Below are 19,156 nucleotides of genomic sequence, written 5' to 3' on the forward strand. Positions count from 1 at the left end.
TGATATCATTTAGGCATGGTCTACCCTTGAGATAGTGATTTAAACAAGCAGCAATATCATATTTATTTTAGAGCTCAATATATTTACACATGGGATTGATTTAAAGATTAGGCAATTACATATTTTGTAAAATAAAATATTACACCTTCAGATATTCTGTCTTGGTGGAATAATACAGGAATCACTTTGGTTTAGTTTATTATATATTTAAGCCAAGGGCCTCTTTTCCCCCGTTTCTCTTTGCGGTGAGTTTCCAGAAACGTACACATTTTGTGAGATTGTTTAGTTAACTCCAAGCAAAAATCCCCAGACCTTGCTCTTTATGAACTGGACTAACCAAGAAATAGCAGAATCCTGAGATAGCAGAATGGGTGGCACTTTCTCAGATTTCAGACAAAGAAAGAAATTATACTTCTGAATGCCCCTCTCTACTTAAAAAAAAGAAAAAGAAAAAACACTTCCTATAAATAGAAACCATTCTGCAAATCTGACTCTTTGATCTACTCAGTTCTTATTTGCAGGGAGTTTTTTTTAAGGAACAAATGAGATCAGTGAATAATGATACTTCTCTATTTGCAGTTTATACTGGTACATTTTAGTATACCACTATATTTTGCTGTTAGGATAAAGCCTGAAATTGTATGGCTTTCATGTCAGTAATCTCATGTTTTTTTGTTTAGAGCAGAAAATTCAGTGTGTGGGGTCTCTTCTGGAAAATAGTACTACTCTCCCTTTAAAAGGAAAATGTCTCTTCAAACTGTCGACAGGTTGTTTAGGATTCTTGGAGAAACAGAGAGCAGCTGTTGTAATGATGCATCTCCCACCCAAAAAAATGCCCTGGGAACAGCTGGTGTAGGCCTTTTCTGCAGTAGTATTGCATGATGGCAGAGGACACTTTTTTGCAAACCCCTTACAAACCTTTTTGAGAAAGGAGTGTGTCTCCATAGAGAAAATGAGAGCATCTAAATATTAACCAATATTCACCACATGGAAGTGTCAAAAACTGCATGCTGGAGCCATTTTATTCATGACTTGAACTGGGGAAGGCTATTGCTAGGATCTGCTTTTCCTTACAAACTGACATCCTGGTGCTGGGCAAGGATGGGGCAGCCCATTTTCCTGTCTCTTTCAGAGCTCTCCAGTCCTGTCCCTCCTGAAACCCTTCTTCAGAAGCACATGTGTTTGAGAGGAAGAGTTGCAGCCTGCTCCACCTAGTGGATTTGTTTGCAGGAACCAAGCAAGAGTCCTCTCCTGTCAGAATGAATGCATGAATAGAAGCATTTTGACAGCCGTTTTGTCCACACTGTAGAGCAGAAGGCACAAATGTGGGTGTGTATAGGCAAATATTTGAACAGGATAGTTTTCCAATTCTTTGGCAGTTGTTCTAAAAGAGTTTTCAGTGACAATTGTGCTACCAAGGTTCTGCAGTTTACCAGAGCTCTGCTGTCACTCCTGATACTCCCCTTGAGTGTGTGTCGTGGGGAACTTGTGATAGTACAAATTGTTCTTATTTTCTAAAGCTCTTCTTGTTTTCACTTTTCTAGCCAATTAGCAATGCTGATTTCATTGTTCCAGTTGAAATTGATGGAACTATACATCAGGTGAGCAATGCTGCTATATTTCCCATTCATGCATGCTGGTGCCAAGCTTCTTTTTCGTATTTTTTAATATCTAAAGAGTTGTTTTAAATTGGAGATTGTGTTGTCCATTTTATATTATTTTGGAGAATGTCAGCAGTAGTTTTCTGCCCTGTGAGTGTGTACATAGTGATCTCATCAGGAGATATATTTCCATAAGATGATGCTGTAAAAATATGGATTTATATTTACATCTGAAAGAGATCCACCCCCACCAGAAGGACTGTTAAATTACCTTGGCAAAGAATGAAGTGTTAGATTAGAACTAACTGACAGATTAAAAGGAGTGTACCACTCAACAGGATGAGATGGCATTCACGTGAAATATGAAATAGCTGAACTGTTATAAAAAACATGCAAGTTATCACTACATTTCAAAAGGATACAGGGTGTCTAAAGCAGCACAGACCTTTCAAAAACTACATCTATGTGTGCACTGGAAGGGAGACAGTAGAAGGCGACGGAAGACAGAGTTGTGTGATCTCATTAAGAACTTTCAATGTAGTCTTGTTCATTTTATTCTAAGCAGCTGATTTGCTTGACTGAAATGTTTAGAGCCTCTTCATTTGTTATCTCTAGTTGGCAAAGTTCTCATTCTTCTAATGAGAAAGAGTTATAATGGTGACCTCTCAGTCTTCTGCAGTGAAGGCACATACCTAACACTCATTGTTTTCTTTTTAATATATACCTGTCTTCTTGCAAATTACCTTCATGAAATGCATTCTACTGAGATATCCTTACATGTGATGAGCATTTCAAGGTTCCTGATTATAGAGGGAGAAGGAGGCAGTGTAGCTTAAAAGAACCTCATTTCTTAGCCAATAATATATTTTCTATCATACAGAAACCCCCTGTTCTTAGAATCCTAGAGTTGGAAGAGACCCCAAGGGCCATCCAGTCCGACCTCCTTCCATGCAGGAACTCTCAATCAAAGCATCCCCAACAGATGGCCATCCAGCCTCTGTTTAAAGACCTGTTGTCTGTTTCATTTCTTGTATTGTGCTTGGAGCTAAATTGCCTCACCCATGTGGGCCTCTTGCTAATTCATATGTTGTTCTTAACTGCATAGTAAACTTTTACATTTTACTGTAAGCAACTGAAGCTCTTGCAGAGCATTGCGTACTTTGGAATTCAGTTTCTGTCTTCCTTTTCCTTTCACTATCGGTTATATGATTTAAGAAGTTGATGTAAGACACAGGGATATAAATAGATCTACTTAAGCAAAAAACTAAAGGTTTTCCCCCCTTATTTTTTGTCATTGAAGACTTGGGGCAGCCTTCGTCAACCAGATGCCCTGTAAATACCATAAGTTGAGAAGTTTTCCTTAAGGCATATTGCAAGGGCTTCCCTTCCCATACTAAGGTTGTCCTTTTATCCATTGTTCCCTGCACCCTGAAGTTCAGAGATTTGCCTGGAGGCCATTGAGGATGGGGCCTTTTGACTGGTGGCGGTGACAGGGATATTCACACTGTCAGTTATTCATACATAGTGCTGGTTTAAATATCAGTTGGGTGACTGTTAAAGATCACTGTATTTATATAGCTTTTGCTTCATGATATTGTAATTATTCACTGCTTGCATTCTGGTCATAGTTTTATTCTTTTCTTGTTGATTCATTTTAAATTTTTGTAAGATTTCGAAGCACATTTTGTGGACATACAGGATAAAAATGTTTCAATGATGTGTCTATGCTATAGGCTTAAAGCTAGTTGGAGCAGTTGTTCCTTTCTCCCACAGGAAAGTAAAGAGACTTAAGAGACTCATGAGATCACTCAGTAAACTACAGTTCCCATTCTTCTTTGATGCCAGCCATGATATTAATTCTTAAAGCTGAGTACAGTACACCTGTAGTTTCTAGGTCACTTGTCATCTACAAATATCAGTCTTTATTTTGTGTCAAATCTAGGGGTACTTTCTAGGGGCAAGAGGCATGAAATGGAAGCAGGCAAGATTATTGAACAGCTAATGTGGAAGAAATAGCCCTTTTCACTGGTGGCATTATTTCCCTTGGCCTTCCCAAAATACATAGTGGTGATTATTCTATTATGATCCACAATCCCATTGTTCCTTTTACAGAAGGCAGAGTGGCACCCACACGAACTTACAGGGAAATTCTTTGGAATGCTAGGCAGGGGAATAGCAAATCTTCTTCTATAGCTGTTTAGTCATTTGCTTTTTCAGTAAATTATTGCTAAAAATATGCCTTCGCATTGCTGTGCCTCTATCTGATATATCTTCATTAACATCAGGAACAGTTGACGAGTATATTTAATAACCCCCCAAAATGCTTAAAAAGTGCTTTGCGCAGCACATCACTCCAGTTTCTGAGTGTTACAAGATTCTGACTTGAAAGAGGGTGTGTGAAATACCAAGCTTGCAATATACAAAACAAGCCATCGCAATTGTACCACCCAGTGACTATTGGAAAGCTGCATTTTCCTGAATGGACAAGTCATTGTTTGTCCTTGGTCTAAAGCGATCTGAAAAAAGCTCATACATAATGTAGATCACAGAACAGTGTGCCTGGGTACAATAACAAATACTGTATATTGAACAGTAAGGGTCTTTGTGCTATTTCAACAGCCTATATAAATAAAGGGCTCATTCACATTACAAAAAAAAATCAGTTCTGAAACCGATTCAATCACATGAAGTTCCTACTCACCCCGAATCTCACACAAGCGAATCCGGGGCTTGCACACCCGTTCCGTGTTAAATGGCCCCTAGCGCGGGTCTTTTGAAATCGGCGCAAATACCGTTTCTTTTTAAAAACCCCGGGTCCTGGGAATGAGAACTTTGGCCTCGATCACGATCGAGGCAAATTGAGGGAGGGATTTTAGGTCAGAGGGTGGGCAAAGGGCAAGGCATTTCCTCCCCTCATCGGAGGGGAGGGGGAGGAGGAAAGAGCCCTGGGAAGAAGGGAGCAAGGGAAGGCATTCTTTAGGAGCCTCTTTTCCCTGCATCCCCTGCCCAAAGCCCTCTGTCGCTGGGCATTCCTTCCCTTGCAGGAGGATGAACGGAGCTCATGTCAGGCAACCCCCCCCCCTTTTCAAATGCAAACAATTTCTATTCCAGAATGTATGTTTCACTTTTTACCCTTTTTTTTTGAGTGCACATGCGCATGGTTTCTATTCCAGAATGTATGTTTCATTTTTAACCATTTTTTTGAGCGCACATGCGCATGGTTTATATTCCAGAGGCAGATGGAGCCAGGCTTGCACTTGCTTTCTGCAGAGGGAGAAGCTACAAATGTTGCAAACAATCAATGTTACATTTTTAACAATTTTTTTTGAGCAAATATGCGAATGATTTGTCTTCTTGAGCAGATACAGCAAGGGAAGCAAAGGGAAAGCTAATGTTGCTTTTAAAAGGAAAAAAATAAAGCATGGCAATCCCATCCTCTGCCTGGGACAGGGGCAGATCTGACCCAAAAGCCCACAGGTTTATTAAAAAAGAGAGAGAGAGAGAGAGAGGCATCTCTCTCCCTGCTTCAGCCGCTGAAACCCCTGTGCCTGGCTCTTTAAAAAGGGAGGACACTTCCCCCGATGCCCTGCAAACGTCACCATGACGATAGCTTGATTGGCAGCGGCCAATCTACAGAATGCATTCGATTTCTGTCAAAACGCATTCGATTTCAATTTGTAGTGGGCACTTGCTAACGGAGCGATTCGGGGGAGGGGCATCCGGATCATCCCAGTTCCCTCCATGTCTTTTACCCCAGTATGAATGGGGCCAAAGTAAGTGATTTCCACCCTATAGAAAATAGGTGGTGATGGGAACTGTAGAAGAGGCAAAGACAGTGATGTACAACTCCACTATGTGATAATTTTTGGCATATATTCTTTCCTTAAAAGGCAATGCTCTCCATGAGCCAACGTTCCAGAAGAGGCTATGACCTGGTTCAAGTAATCCAGGATAGGCTGTGTGCATTCTTAATGGCCTATCCTTGATTACTTGCACTGGGAGATAGCCACAACACAGTGGATGAGATGCTGGAAGATTCATGTCCACACATCTTCTCCCAACCATTGCAGCAAGAAGTGCTTGAAACTCTAGATATCAGAATATTATGTGCTACGGGGATGGCTTGGTTGAATTATCGTGAGTCTCCCTGCCCCTCCAGATGCACACCAATTCAAAACAAGTGACATAAATGTGACAAAATGAGAGCTTTGAAGTGACATGTCACAAAAACTGACAAGGGTTGAGTCTCCCTTATCCAGAATTCCAAAATCTAAAATACTCCAAAAACCAAAACTTCTTTCATGGGTGGCTGAGTTAGTTCCCCCTTTGCTTTCTGATGGTTCAGTATACAAACTTTGTTTCATGCACAAAATATTTTAAAATATGGTATACTGTTACTTTCAGACTATGTGTATAAGGTGTATGTGAAACGTAAATGAATTCCACCCTTCAGGATGTTTCATTATGTACATATATGCAAATACAGATATTCACAGATACTCACAATCCTCCCCCCCCCCCAAAAAAAATTCAAAACTCATCTGGTCCCAAGCATTTCGGATAAGGAATACTCAGCCAGTATCATTACTTGAAGGGAAAAAAAAAACTGTAATGACTTAATATTATCCTAAAATATTGTTTCAGTGGGTGGGCTTTCCCGTTTCGGCTACTTTGTGCTTTTAAATATATGTTGTTTATAACTAAAAAGTATCATGTTAGTAGTGTGTTCCTCACATGCCACTCTTTAAATAAGTAACAGTAACAAGTTACTATTTTTTGAATAAGTTGTGAATTACTTTGGCTATATTATCTGTTTTTCTACCTCTGTGGTTATAACTCTATGTTCCTTGACAGCATAAAGTATTTCCATATTTTTTTCCCAAATAGGAGTAAGTTCTTCACATTAATATAAATTTGTTTAAGGGCCAGAAGTTTTTTTTATTGAAGTAACGTGCATACAATCCTGTCATCATCTTTTCTAACAATCGCAGGTTGCTTTCCCCAATCTAGGCAAGTGCTACAACACTGTGATGAATTCGCACATATTTTTTCATCCTACTGTGCCCCTGCAAATTGTCTGTTCATCCCAACTTCCTATGTTCTGCAAGTAATGTAGTGGTGTTGACAGTGTTTGCTAGCAAGACACTCAAGTCATTTGTTCTACTGCTGGTACATACCAGCAGAAAGAGCCGGATTCCAGGCGGCTTGGGCATGTGGCGTATGCACAACGCACATCCCTAAGATGCCGGGGACACACTGTGAAGTCGCGCTGAGCTACCACATGACAACAGTGTTTTGGCTGTGGAACATTTAGACGCCACACGCTGCCAAAACCTGGAAAAACCACTGCCACAGCAGCAAAGACACCTTTTTTCCAGTGCAAAAAGGAGATACTTATTGTTGCTTCTTTTTGTGCTTGGAAAATGCCACATTGGGAGCATGGAGTGCAGTTGCTGCTGCTCCAGTCCAGTGCACAAAGGGACAGGATTAAGTTGCCCCTTTACTTCCATCTGTTTTTGGCCCTAATAAGGATTTTTGTAGCACTTGTATTTGCTATAAAGGTTTCACAACAATTTCTGTATGGGGTGGTTTTGCCCCTCAGTTGCTGTCCACAACATTTAAAGGACTGGCCTTTCTTACTTCCATCTGTTCTTTTTCTTGTTTTGCCTTATCTTGTCTTTTCTGTCATAGTAAATGGCCATTCTTAGGAGAGACCCATGTTGAATACTGTGTTCCTATCTTATTTGGATTTTCTTGTTTGTTCAATTTACCTGTGCATTCATTTTAAAACAGGTTTTTCTGCCCTGCTGATTGGCTGTCAAGAAATGTTCTCTGATCATGGAAAGCTAACTTCTTTTGTTTAATTAAAAATGTATTCCTCATTTAAGAATGGAAGAAAAAACCTAATTTTGTCCTTGTGGTTGGTGTCACTAATCATTTCTACTCTATTTACCTATCTTATAAGCATTCTAAGCTTTACTTACCTATGGATTCTCCAGCGTTTGAATTACAGTGACCTCTTTTGGACCTCTTTTTTGATCAGCATCTTTTCCCTACTGGCTTATAATTCATAGTCACAGTTTACAGGTTTACCACAGTGCTTGCCACATATTCCTGAGTCTCAGCTTCTGATATTTTTCCATCTTTCCTACGTCTAGGTTTATGTATTAAAACGGCCGCATGTGGATGAATTTCTTCAGAGGATGGGAGAGCTTTTTGAATGTGTGCTGTTTACAGCCAGTCTAGCAAAGGTAAATCACATAGTCTTTCTCTCTGCATCTTGCTGTTTTATCTCCTTTCAGGTACCCTGAAATTGCCTAGAATGAACCTTGCAAGTTACCAAGTGATTCTGGGATTGTAAAACAGCTTTGTGACTTATGTAATATGAAGGATATCTCCTTTGTGAGAGTCATGCCTTGGAAAAATTTCCTTGTTTGTTTGTTTGTTTTTTGAGTACAGCTCCACCAGTCAGATGGTTCTGTATTCCCAAAAAAGTAATTTGTCTCAGCTCTGATGAGGGTCATTCTCAGAATCTAAAATGCAAGTACCCAGGGATTCAGAAGAGCCATAAAGAATGAACCAAAGGATTGTGATCTAGAACTGCTCAGTACTGAACAGATGTGTTGCCCATCTAGGCACTCTTCCACCCAGCTCTTTCTTTCTCTCTCTCTCTCTCTCTTATGATGCCTAAAGTCTTCTTCAAGGGCCATTTTTAGGTTGGACTTCCTTTGCATGAAGTATCAAACAAGGAGAAAAATAATTATCTTGATCTTCCCCCCTTTTCTTCTGCTTCTTTATCTGGCAGCATGTACTTTTGTCTACTAGTGTGTGGGTAAGTGTTTCCATGGTAACAATATCACATATGGGCTTGTCTCATAATGTAGCCTCCATGTATTGCTCAAGATGCCAATATGAAAGGCTTTTTTTAGTTACCATGGTTATGTGGAGGGAGGGCAGGCTGGAGAAAAGGGATGGAGTAAATAGCTTATTACATAAAGTCATATCCGAAAGCTGGGCACAGATATATCCATTTCAGTCCAACGTTGGTACAGGCAACTGGTAGTTTTGAAGTGGTTAAAGAGTACAGAATGTACCTAAACACATGGCAGGCACAGTTTTGTAAACAGTGCTTGTAAAGCTTGAGGTTTATACCTGTATGTGTGGTGGTGTGGAATACGAAAAGCAGAATGGATATTTTGTGTACTCTGTTCTGTTTTGTAGAGGCTTTGTAGAAATAGTGGTGTGTGTGTAGCAAGCTCCATAGTAGAGTTGGTTGTGTTAGTCTTGTGATGTTTTCAGTGGTGTCTGTAGTGGTGTAGCAGCAAAAATGAATCTGATCTTTTTCCGTGGTAGAGAAGGAAGTCAGACATTTGCAAACTTTATGGCACTGGAGAATGGGAAAAGTTAGGTGTACCTCTGTTAACAAATAGAACTGGGCTTCTTCTTCATTGTTACTGTAACCCACACAAATGGTTTATCCTGCACCTGTGCAGCATATCTTTTGGAACCTACATGCTATCAGTGCTGCTGCAGCAGCAGACAAAAGGAACTAGCAGTTTCATCAGGAAGTCCTCTGTCTTATGAGTGTTACCCAAAAAACTAGGGTCCTGGTAGGGCACCCACAGATTGAATTCAATGGGGAAATTAATTTTTCTCAATAGGGAGTAGGGAGAGGACCAAGGTAACTCTAACCAGGACCTTTAGCATATGTATATTGGTTCCAAACTCAAAGAACTCCAGAGGCAGGTTCCAAATTAGTTTGGTGTATTTATAAATAGGGTAATTAATACACATTCAAAGTGCTCTTGTACACAAGAAAGATATAAAAGGTGGTAGCAGACAGCAAATTAAAATATTTAAAATAGGCAATACTTTACCAGTTCCATAAGTCAGGGTCCAACAATGGAATGGCTGGAAGTTCAATGAGATTCAGTCTGCTGCTGTGTGGCACAGGCAGTAGTACTGGGGGGGGGGGGCAAGCTTGTATCTGACAGAGTTTCTGCCTGATTCCAACTGAACCAAAATGGGAATGCCTAAGTGGGCATACTTACAGGTCTTGAGGCGGTTGGGTGGATTTTCCAGGAATCCCAGAAACAATGGGATTTATTTATTCCCAGCTGGTTGATGGTTTTAACTTCAGAGTTACAAAAGAAATATTTTTAGTTGATGGTGGTAACATTGATTTAATCAAGCAGTGATAAAATCAGGACAAGTCCAGGAAGTGTGGGACAAGATGAGGTGTTGAGGAATACCATGGAGGCTAGCAGCGAGATTGGCTTACTGCTTTAGGCTGACTGACCTCTTTGTCTTTGACTGTCAAGAGGAAATGCACATGGCAGGGGGTTGGGAAGAAGCAATACTTACACCCATTAAGTTATATCGGTCCTTTCCACATGCCTTCAGGTCATATGTGACCACTCTTGAGAAGTTTCCTTGGCTTTGCAAAGGCCATTATGACCTTTCCAAGATCATGCTGATGGGGCCTCTATGTAACTGCTATTATAACAAAATACAACAAAATATTTGTACCCCAAAATAACACAAGGTATGCAGGGTGTGCTAACACTGGGCTACTGGCAAAACACTTTAGAAGGTTACAAAAGATGCACTTCACAGGCCCAGGATAACTCATTTGTGTGACTTCACAGATGACTACTTGAAGAACTACAGTTACAGGTATGCAGCCTGTCCTTTCTAGTTTGATAGAGCCCTTACGTGGGCCTAGGGGTGGAATTTCTGTTAAATCAGTCAGCCAATATCTTTCACCAAGTTCAGCCCAGAATTAATGTTGTTTTCCATAAGTTCTAGAGAGCTGACCAACTCCAGGTTCGTATAGCATATTTTTCTTTGTGAAAGCCCCTGTTCAAGCATCTGTTTGAAACTGATTGATACTTTTTTCCCTAGGAAAACCTTTGACACTAATATAAGAGATGGCTATTAACTATGCAATTTGCTGAGTTTGTAATGTGATGTTGAGTTTTGTATATTTTATGTGCTTTATGCTGCAACTTGATGCTTTGAGTCTAATTGTGCTGGATGTACAGTAGATATTAAAATACATCTTCACTGTCAAGATTATTCAAGAGCCATTTGGAAAGTCCCACTCAGTAGAAATATCACACCTCCTCATCTGCATAACAAACACATCAGTCATGTGAGATTAATAGTAAAAATTCAGAGTACATTTCAGATTACCAATGTATAGATTCAGAGCCTCTATTCTGAGCCCAGTTCAAGCTGTTAAGAACCTTGAACCCAAGACTCAAGCAATAAGGTCTTGGCTAAGGCAGCTTAGGTCCAAAACACACTGCAGAAATAATCCACTTTGAGACTGCTTTAACTGTCCTGGCTCAGTGCTAGGGAATGCTGGGAATTGTAGTTTATTATGGCACCAGAGTTCTCTGACAGAGAAGGCTAAATGTCTCCCCAAACTACAGTTCAAGAATTCTCTTCACTGAGCCAGGGCAGTTAAAGCGGTCTTAAACTGGATTATTTCTGCAGTGTCTTTATTTATTACTGATTATGTTTAAACAGACTTCATATTGGACTGTGGGAAGTAATTCTGCCTCTTGCAAAAAAACCAAGTATGTGGTCAAATTCAACAGCAAAGCTCTCATTCCTCAGCACTCTTAATTAAATCATTTAATTATTGTGAAAGTTTTGTTATGACCAGCCAGTACTTAATCCAGTAGTTTTACCTTTGATCTCTTTGGGCTCTACTTCATAGCTTCATTTGATGGAGTAGTAGGACATACAAGGCAGGTACATTTTTAATAGCTTTTCCACCTCTTTCCATGCATTTGTGTGTCTAACAAAAGAGACCTTCACACATCTTTTCAAATCACGGACTTCAGTGTGGCATCTCAAAGAAATCAGATCATGAACTAGACCATATTGCCCTCTCTGACCATTGCCTTTGCAACCAGACTTGCTTCTGAATACAGTATGACCCTCGTATCCACTGGGATTTAGTTCCAGGACCCCCCATGGATACCAACATTTCTATTTACTCAAGTCCCATGATATGCAAAGTACAAAATACCTTGTTATCCATATTATATCCATATATATATATATATATATATGATTTGAAATATATAGTTGTCTACAGTACTTTATATTATGCATCCTGTGTTTTATAGTATTACTATTGTGTGGTTATTTACATAATAATATGGTCATTGTTGACAATTGTTGAGTTGTGGTTTCATTTTTTGGGACATTGTTATAATAGAGTGTTATTATATTGTTAGTTTCTCCCTAGCTATTTTTTTTTATGTATAGTTAAATGGTTTCCCTTATATAAAATGACAAAAGCAAGGTTTGCTTTTTGGAATGTTTTCTTTAAATATATTTTCAAGCAGTGAATAGTTGAAACTGTGGATACAGAGGGCTGACTTGTAGTTCAGAACTGATACAGAGGTTGTTATTTACTCATAACGATGTTTCTTCAGTAATTTGTGAGACACACACACATCCTTTATCAGTTGGTCTGAGTTTTAGCATCAGTAGCCAGAATCCAAAGATCCAAACCAGTTCCATGAACTCAAGGGGTCTTTGGACTTCCTAAAACAGGGTTCACCCTTCAGTTCATGTCCAATTATTGTTTTTGAAAAATAGTTAGGGGCTGCAAAAACTCCATAGCTTTCATAGTTCTTTGGTCATAGCCAATGTGTTCTCTGAGAAATAAGTAATTAGGCAAATATTAAGTGATGATTCTGGATTATGCATTTTCTTTCTCCAAGAATGATTGTGAAATAAGAGATAAGGAGTGGCCTTATATGGAGTGAGGCTGTCTGTCTAGACCAGCATTGCCTTCTCTTACTGGCAGAGAGTATCTACAGTCTTGGGGAGAGGTTAACGTTTCCCTTTTAACTGGAGATAATTACCATTTTGTGATTTATATGTTTCATGTTTTTGAATGCCTGTTTCTAAAAAGAAGAAAAGAAAAAGCAGATAGACAGTAAGCATGTTACCAATAAAATATACAAAAGTTAAAGACACTAAAAATAGTTTGTGATAAAACGCAGGATTGAAAATTATGTGGCCCTGCAGATGTTGAACTACAATATCCAGCATCCCTCACCATTGGCTACACTGCCTAGGGCTACTGGGGCTTGCAGTCTAACAACATCTAGAGGGCTCCCTGATTCCCACCATGAAAAAGGAATACTCCAGTGCAAGGGATTAATGGTGGGATCTGTGATCCATGTGTCCATTGCAGTGCCTCCCAATATTATTTTATTAAAGGAAAGAATGCAGATAGAGCCTCTAATCTCTGGCCATGGAAGTCCTGAAAGATCCATATGCATTTTCAGGTAGGCCCATCTATATCCTTTAGGGGAATCCTTTCAACAAAGGCTTTTTCACACATGTTGTGCTAGCAACATGGAGTTAGAAATAATCTTTATTCTTGATCCTGTGTCATAATCAAACCCTGCAATTAACTATGTTGAAATAGACATTTTTTCAGAAATACATTTTAAATACTTGTCATGCTTGGCTTGTACACGTGATTCTAATCATAGTCAGATCGTACTTGTGAATATCCTCATGTGTTAACAGGCTCAGGTGAGGCATAAAACTCCTTAAGTAATTTCCAAATTGTAAGAGAACTGGATTGTTGCCTGTGTCAACTCTTAAAAGCGCCAGTCACATATTCCAATGACTTTCCTTGCTAATTAGAAGAGCATTGTACTGAAGAGACTCTGCAGCACCTGGGGAAGTATAGCAATTCAGGGAGGAGCTCACCCTGCCTGTTTTGTTCATGTGAAAAATGCCAAAAACCACTCCTTATGGAGGGGGAAGGGCAGTAAGGCCTCCCATTCCTATTGGAGTTCTGGCATGTTCTGTGTCGCAAACTGTGCAGGTGCTTAAAAAAATTCTCACTATAGCTTTGCCAGTAATACCGTACTTTAGTCTGGAGGCTCCATTTTACAAGGAGAAAATGTCAATTATATCTTAATCCTGTAACCTTTTTTTTAAATCAAAGTATGCAGACCCAGTGGCAGACTTGTTGGATCGCTGGGGTGTGTTCCGGGCTCGGCTCTTCAGAGAATCCTGCGTTTTCCACAGAGGAAATTACGTGAAGGATCTAAGTCGACTTGGGCGAGAGTTGAGCAAGGTTATTATAGTGGATAACTCCCCTGCATCTTACATCTTCCATCCAGAAAATGCAGTAAGTAGCTGTAGTATTTCTAGATTTATTTAGTTAGGCATTGGCTGCCTTTTGGGATATAATAGTCTGTTCTAGTAGGAAATGTAGCAGTAACGTTCACCATTGAAACATGAGTTGCATAAAATGCCTATTTTGGCAACAGTTCCATGCATTTTAGTTCTGAGTTTGTTCCAAAGAGGCCAAAATGGTGACTAGTGAAATAGGTTTTGTTCAGGGCACAACTGAACACTAAAGTGATAATTGTCCAACTCATTGTATTCTCCATCACCACGTACAGATGTGAGAGCTGGATAGTGAATAAAGTTGGTAGGAAGAAAATTAACTCATTTGAGATGTAGTATTCATTAGCAGTCTACCATCCAAGTGTTCATCAGGACTGGACCCTCTTAGCTTCCAATATCTTACAGAATCTTGCGCCTGTCAGATATTTAAATAAATAAATAAGGCTGAGTGGAAGGAGGCACTCAGGTATTGTAGATAGGAGGAGAAACTTGTGTGTTGCTCCCTTTCTCAACCCACATGCCAGCCACCAAACCAAGCCTTGTCTTGTTGGTGATTAGAGACCTGAAATTTTGCAACAACCATGACTACATCTATGATTTGCCCCATTAGAACAGGAAAACGGAGGGTCACACAAGCAGTATCACAGGTCCCTGGTATTTCAAACATTACCTCCTCATAAGGCTTAGAGATTATTCTGCTTTAATGAAAGCAGGGATTTTTTGAACTCTTGGAGCAGCTGTTCAGCTATACAGCATCTAGTCGTATCTTACATAAGGTACCAAATGTTCAGTTCTTGGAGCTGTGAATGAAACCTCATGACATGGAAGGTGGAGGCGTAGGAAATAGACAAGCTCAGCTTCTTCTCACCATCATACAATTAGCTGTATTTGCTGGAACGAACTAGCAGGTCTGATGTGAGCAATATGGCCACTTATTGAAGTACCAGAACTACAGGGTTTGTGTTGATATCTTACTTCACAACAGTGGCATTCCCACCCCTGGTGTCACCCAATGTAGGGAGTGAGGAGGCTGCTAGGGGGCCAGGCAAAAAAAGCACACTTGGCCTTCTCCTTCACTATGGTGGGAGCGACTTCCTCATGGGGAGACCAGCACTGCCATGGCAAGGTCAGGAGGGGTGCGCTCTGCCCTTATCACCCTCTTCTGAGCTGTCACCCGATGTGGGCAGCACCTCCCTAGTGACACCACTGCTTCATGTTTATATTTATTTACTCCTTTGGTTGTAAGAAGATGGGTAAAGTGTTGCCTGCATCTCCATTTGATGTTGCCTCCAAGCACCACTTTTGTGGCCCATGAACCTCCCATCCCTTAAAAAATCCTGCTGATTTTCTGGTAATATTTTCCCCCAACCATTCAATGCAACCCCAACAAGCTGCAAATGTGGCAGTTTGCTTCTCCCACCTTCGAGCCCCCAATTAATTTCCCAAGCAACTTTTAAAATATTTAAAGGCTGAAAGTTGTCCATAATGACAACCGGAAGTGACATGACATCCCTTCTGGTTCATCTGAAACATGTTGATGTGGCCCACAAGGTCACTGTGGTGAAAATAGAGCACCACCTGCTCTTCAGTTGCCCAACCAGGCTGTAAGTGCATAAGTACAAGTGTACAAGTGAGACATTTTCCTTTGAACAAAGTTGTTGTTTTTTTTAAAATGAGATAATGCTAACTTTTTTCTGTTTGTTCTAGGTGCCTGTGCAGTCCTGGTTTGATGACATGACAGACACCGAATTGTTAGACCTTCTTCCATTCTTTGAAGGACTAAGCAAAGAGGAGGAGGTCTACACTATGCTTCATAAACTCTGCAACAGGTAGCCTTTGAAGCCTAAAAGCACTGATTGACTGCAGCCACTCTGGGAGACATTCATAATCACACAGCATCTAAAAGAGGCTGTTTTTCTCAAGAGTGATAAACGCTCTCGATCTTCCTCTTGCAATGCTGTACATGAAGGACAATCGTGAACTGATGCTACTAAAATCATGGGAATACTGATGCCGTAAGGTGATAAACTACTTTTTTTAAAAAGAAAAAAAAATTAAAACGAAGCTATTTTGAATGGAACTGTTTTAATGAATTTCATAAATGGACACGTTTTACAGATCCTGCATTTTTTCTTAAAAACATGCCAAAAATATATATTTAAAGCTTGATGTTGTTTCAGCACGTGGACTTGACCCTTGTTCCCCCTTCCTTACTCAACCCATTCCATCCCGCTATGCAGACCATTTCCCCCACTCCATCCTGCTTATAGAGCAGTTGACCTGACTCTGAACTTTCTTTCTTCCATGATAAAGTGCCTTTTTCAAATGTTGTTTTAAGATTTAAAGGAAAAAAAATCATTTTTGTAGGAGACATATTTCCAGGCATCTTTTAGTCTTGTATTGTTTAAACGCTTGAAGAAGAAGAGAAAAAGAAGAAGAACCGTATTACGTGGATGGAAAACAGAGCATTGGAAACAGGGATGGGAGTTCTGTCTCTAAGATTATATCTTTAGAGTCATACGGGCTACAAGCTTGGGTCAGGCTTGAAAGGTTCAGGAGTATAGGAGCAGGTATACTGAAGTCAACTGGGTAATATATATGTCAGTGACATAACTGTCTTAAAAATCTGGGGCATGTTTTGCACATAGTTTAGAGTGTATCTGAATATGCTGACATGGAATGGAATATACACACAGTGGCAAGTAATTCCTCAGCGCCTTCCAGAAGGGTCTTCTATGGTCTTTGCTAACGCACAAATAACAGGTATTTCTGTTGTTGGTGATGAGATACTGATATAAATTATTGAAGGTTTATTTATGAAGCTTGAATTCTTTCCATACACAAAGATGTGCATCAAGCTGTTTGCAGAATATATCCCCCCCAACCCTTATGAAAGGAGTGGGATATAAACCAGGAGCACGCCTCTCATTCCTAGCAACGGGGCACACACAGGAGACAGATCCCAATTTTATTGTGCCCTGTGTATTTTCTCAACTGCTGCTACAAAAGGCTCACCCGAATGAAACTGAACCCCGGCTGTTATACTGTTCTTCGCCACTGTGCCTGTGCTACTGAAACCTTTGTTGAAAAGCTGCAAAATATGGGCAACAGATAAATGTGCCAGCTTTGTGTTCAAAGCCCTTTAACATATATTGGCTGACACAATCAAGTACAACCCACAAATTTACTTTTAAAAAATGGGCTTGTGTGCCCTGTTCTTAGTCCTTCATTGTGATTTTTAAAAAATATTTCCTTCCTTTTATGCTTCCTTATTTTAAGGGGAGGGGGTTAGGAGCAATGATTCTTAAGTGTCCTATGAGTGAAAGATTTTGTAGCATCTCTCAGACCAAGTATGGGATTGTTCACCCTTAACAGAAGTGCTGAGATTATTAAAACTGAAATTCTCTGTGAAAAATGTTTTGTTGAGAATTGTCCAAGTGTTAAAATCACTCCATTGACAGTTTGCATGAATACTCTCAAATTGTTCTCTTGCTTGGGGCTTCATGCTTTTTATATTTAACCTTGCCCTCCCATCCTTTGCCAATTGATTCAGAGTAAGGAATGTCAAGAGTTTGTCAGTGGTAGGAAAACTGATGCTATCAAAAACATCTATATCCTTCACCCTTTTTTACTCTTTTTGGACCGCATGAAGCTAAGAGGGCACACACAGTAGCACAATCCCTTTTTGGCTCTTTTAATCTCTCTTTCTTCTCTCTCTTCCCTTTGCACCAGTGGAAATCATAGTTGCTCAAATTTAGCCATGTTGGACAGGAATTGTCCAAAAATGTTTGGTGCTCAACCCAGCAAACTGTCAAATGCTGAAACTGGCTTGTTGCCACTCCTTGCCTTTACCGGAATATGGCCAGTAGGAACCTCAAGGAGCTGGAATGGATTTCTAATCCTCAGCTAAAAACATCTAAGCAGCAGCTTGAACCCATTAATTCATAAAAAAAAACAAAGAAACAGTCCAGCCTCCATGGGCATGGAAAAGGTCAGCCTTCCCCAACTTGGTGCCATCTGGATGTACTGGAGTACAGCTCCCATCATCCCCAGCCGGCCTGGCCACAGGGTTGGAGAAGGCTGTAATAGGTTACCACAGGCACAGTAGAAAACAGACATCACTCCATAGTACAGCCGTCCCCAACCTATACCTTTGAAACGTATTGGACTATAATCCCCCAAAATTCCACAACTCTGCTATCTGTAGGATTATGGGAGTTGCAGTCCAGCATATATCAGGAACATGAGGCTGGGGAAAGCCACCATCCTGCAGTTTTGCCCAGTGTTTCCAGAGCTCTTGCAGTGTTGTATAAGCAGTACAGACCTATTTGTCCCAAAACAATCTCCCACCTGTTCACCAACTACACCTTGCTTGACCATGGGAGGTTATTCCCTTTAGTACTGTATGTGTTGTCTGCCAGGAATTTGGCAACATGGAAAATACCCAACTACTGGGGCATTTTTTTTTCCTTTTTAACTTTTGTTTAAAGTATGGATTCTGGTTAGTCCATGAAGCTTTCTGTCATTCAAAATATTCTCCTGATTTTGTATTTCAATTCAAAATAATGAAACAGTTCTACTGCCAAAGCATGTTCTCTGAGCAGTATTTTTCCACTGTGTTTCTGGCCTTGTGAGCCTCAAATACAGTCTGCAGGGAAAGTATTCAGGTTGTAGTGAGGGCAAGTATGATGGGAATAGTTGGAATTAAGTAGAAGAAAACCACAGGGGGTTCTTCTTGTATTAACTCTCTCGATCTTCCCAACTGCCAGTTAATATCATCTTGCCCTTTCTAGTGTGGTGTGACCTTCTGACAGTTTTATGAGATCTGTTTGTACATAATGCAGACCATTTTCATTCAATGTTCACTTTTTATAAAATCAGTGATTTTATCTCTAACCAGTTGCCTTAAATGTCTGTGAATGAATGTTGATTATTAAAAGTGTCTTGTAACGTTGTGGAATCCACATACAATGGACAATAGAACTTCTCTTTTTAGCTCTAGTTTTAAGAACCTGAAAATAACGCTGGGACTTTGAAATCTACTAAATTCTGGAAAAATAGTGGCATGTGCTGTAGGCTATATTTCAGAGGAAGGAATTGGCAAAAAAATACTCCTCTGAGTATTCCTTCACTAAAAAAGAACTTAGGAAATTCATGGGGTCACCGTAAGTTGACAGGCAACATGAAGGCACACAAACACACACATATTATAACAGTGTCATGGCACCTTAAGGGCTAGTGCCCTTAATTTGTCACTGGTATTTTTCATGAACCTCAACTCAATTTGTGACTGTTCAGTTTATTTTCATGGAAGATAAAACGTGGGAGGGCTGTAGTATTTGCCTGGCAACTCAGACTTATTGCCTAGTATTCTT

General features: G+C 40.0%; 1 protein-coding gene across 2 annotated transcripts in view; it reads left to right on the forward strand.

Moving 5' to 3' along the window:
* CTDSPL (CTD small phosphatase like) overlaps positions 1-18,899 on the forward strand; it is an 82,924-nt gene extending 64,025 nt beyond the window's left edge. For both annotated transcript variants that reach the window (XM_042476364.1, XM_042476363.1), the window contains 4 exons: positions 1,545-1,601; positions 7,760-7,852; positions 13,594-13,779; positions 15,489-18,899. In XM_042476364.1, the coding sequence (XP_042332298.1) occupies positions 1,545-1,601; positions 7,760-7,852; positions 13,594-13,779; positions 15,489-15,614 (462 nt within the window). In that variant the 3' untranslated portion in view covers positions 15,615-18,899. The remainder of the gene's footprint in view (positions 1-1,544; positions 1,602-7,759; positions 7,853-13,593; positions 13,780-15,488) is intronic.
* Positions 18,900-19,156: the final 257 nt, after the last annotated feature.

This window comes from Sceloporus undulatus, chromosome 6 (genome assembly GCF_019175285.1).
Source record: "Sceloporus undulatus isolate JIND9_A2432 ecotype Alabama chromosome 6, SceUnd_v1.1, whole genome shotgun sequence".
Taxonomy (NCBI): domain Eukaryota; kingdom Metazoa; phylum Chordata; class Lepidosauria; order Squamata; family Phrynosomatidae; genus Sceloporus; species Sceloporus undulatus.